General features: G+C 37.2%; 1 protein-coding gene across 3 annotated transcripts in view; it reads right to left on the bottom strand.

Moving 5' to 3' along the window:
* ZEB2 (zinc finger E-box binding homeobox 2) overlaps nucleotides 1-2,500 on the bottom strand; it is a 144,723-nt gene that overhangs the window by 42,805 nt on the left and 99,418 nt on the right. For all 3 annotated transcript variants that reach the window (XM_069066746.1, XM_069066747.1, XM_069066748.1), the window contains one exon: nucleotides 1,149-1,409. In XM_069066746.1, coding sequence (XP_068922847.1) covers nucleotides 1,149-1,409 — 261 coding nt within the window. The remainder of the gene's footprint in view (nucleotides 1-1,148; nucleotides 1,410-2,500) is intronic.

Here is a 2,500-nt window from a genome sequence, read left to right as displayed (position 1 = left end):
TTCTTTAGTAGTGGTAGTGCTTTTATTGCCCTTTTTCCAGTGTACAAAACAATTACTCTGACTTCATACAGTGTTTTAGAGTCTGAAATACCACAAAAGGATAAACGTAGATGATTTTGTTCTATTATTTCCTATTTTTCCCCCAGTCACATTTTTAAAATCCCAGTGTTATTTACTTTGTAAGAGAAATAACAAGGTAGAGTCAAAATGATGATAGCTCTCATCTGGTCCTCAGGGTAAAGAGGGGAAGACACAACTAGAGAAGACTTTTAGATAATATATTATTTTAATAGGACACCTTCCCATAGACAGAAAAAAAAGAAGAGGAAACAAGATTAATCCTCCTTTTTTTCCCTTCACCTTTATTATAACCAGATTTTAGATCCTGGGTTTCCATTTCCACAGTGATGCACATGAAGTTTCACTTCTAACATAATATGTCTTGCGTTTATTATAGTTGGCCTGGACCCATTCTAACTTCCCTAGAGACTCCCACCAAACAGCAGGAATCATTATCAGGTACTTAACTGTTAAATAATAAGAAAGCTACCTGACCAGGTAGAAGTGTGAAATCACATTCACACTTAACAAAAGGAAATGATTAGATAGTTGAATTACAATAGGAAGTGTCAGACAGACACTGAAACTACATTAAACTGATAGTTTGAAATGCTACGGCATTTCAATGACAAACCTTAAAATTTATGTAGGGACAGTATATTACCTGATAAATATATTATACATATGCATACATATGTAATAAAATATTAAAAATATATGTACACATACATATGATATACAGTCATATATATGGAGTTTTACTCAAATTAGTGGTGTAGAAGTACAGATTTTTATCATTGTATACAATTTACACATTTAAAATGTGGAATAAAAGCTTCCCATGTTGTGTTTATGTCTATCTTATGTTCAACTTCCTTCAAAACAGAAATGTAACCCCTGCTTAAGAAGTAAGTGCTGTAATGTGATAATGCTACTATCTCTTCATGGTCTGTCATCAGTCAGGGCATCTCTCTTCTTCAATGGCTAGGGAAAGAAATATGTTAATGAGATGCTTGCAGATGCCACTACTGGGAAGTTAAGATGAGCCAAAGAGGGTCCGGGAATCAGGTAGCTCCAGACAGACTCACCTGGCCCATCGACAGAGGCTTGCAGAATCTCATTGTTGTGCCAGGTATGTTCCACTCCACCTTCTCTTATGTCATCTTCCTCATCCTCTCTTGGCAACAGTGCTTGGCTCACATGTGGGGAAGACTCATGGTTGGGCACCACACTGACTGGGCTTGTTTCCTGATCCAGAGCGTTAGCGATACCCTCATCTTCAGCAATATGGAGCTTGTCCTCCTCATCTGTTTCAGAACCCGTGTCCACTACATTGTCATAATTCACTACTGTGGAGAAAACACAGAATACACGCTGTAAACACTGCTGGATAGATTACCCGCCACTCCTTGTTTAGTTAGAATGGAAATTAATGAATATTCTCATAATTTAATTACTTAACTGTGTCAGGAAAATATAATGAATATCCTTCATGTTTTTTAGCCTTTTTATATTTATTCTGTTATATAGCAATAATTTTTAGGATTTAATGATTGTTTTTAAGAGGGCGGGAAGTTTTCTTTTAAGCAACAGCGACTAATGTATTGAATATCTATCTAAATATCATGACTCTACACATGTGGACATTTTACATAGCATACTTTCAGTCCACATTGAAAGTTTATACTTAGAAGCAGTTCCCAATTTCATTAGCTCATTGGAGTGCTTGTTATACAGTGGGATCACTGTAAACTATCACTCAACTTTTAACATTTACTGTTGTTTTAGTCTTCTTCTAGATGCTATAGTCACACGCATCTGTACATACATCCATATATACAAATATACGAGGATACACACAAACCTGTCTGACCTGCAACATTCACCAAGACTTTTATGTCATGTGCCAAGCCCATTTATATACCATGCTTTTAAGCAGAAAATGAGGAAAAGCCATATCTTCTGGGTCATTAATACTACTATTGAGATGTCTTCATAGTGCCATAATTACAGAAGATTTCAAAGTGACACAGGCAAGACCAACACAAATGTTAAAATAACTCACAAGAACCAGCGAGCTGCTTTTGCAGCCCTCGGTCCCAGAAATGCTCAGTAGCTTTTCTTAAAATAGACAGCCTGTAAATAAGGTCTGTGAACTCAATTGAAGGTGGCTGTTTCTGAATTAGTCAGCCCTCACAAGGCTCTCGGCCTACATGCTAGTACATAAATTGTCCACTTTACCACCAGACAAGAAAGATTAGAGTAATAAACACGGGGCATTAGCTCAGCTAGAGAAACACACCAGCCGTTACGCACACACAGGATTGCCAAGAACTGTTAACCCAACTCTCCAGAAACACACACACACAAAAACAAGTTAGAACCATGACATCATGGGAACGAGAGAGAGAGAGAGAGAGAGAGAGAGAGAGAGAGAGAG

Source organism: Petaurus breviceps, unplaced genomic scaffold, assembly GCF_028583685.1.
Source record: "Petaurus breviceps papuanus isolate PSGF00001 unplaced genomic scaffold, PetGlider_PUasm1.0 90723, whole genome shotgun sequence".
Lineage (NCBI taxonomy): Eukaryota > Metazoa > Chordata > Mammalia > Diprotodontia > Petauridae > Petaurus > Petaurus breviceps.
This window is presented reverse-complemented; position numbering and strand designations above follow the sequence as displayed.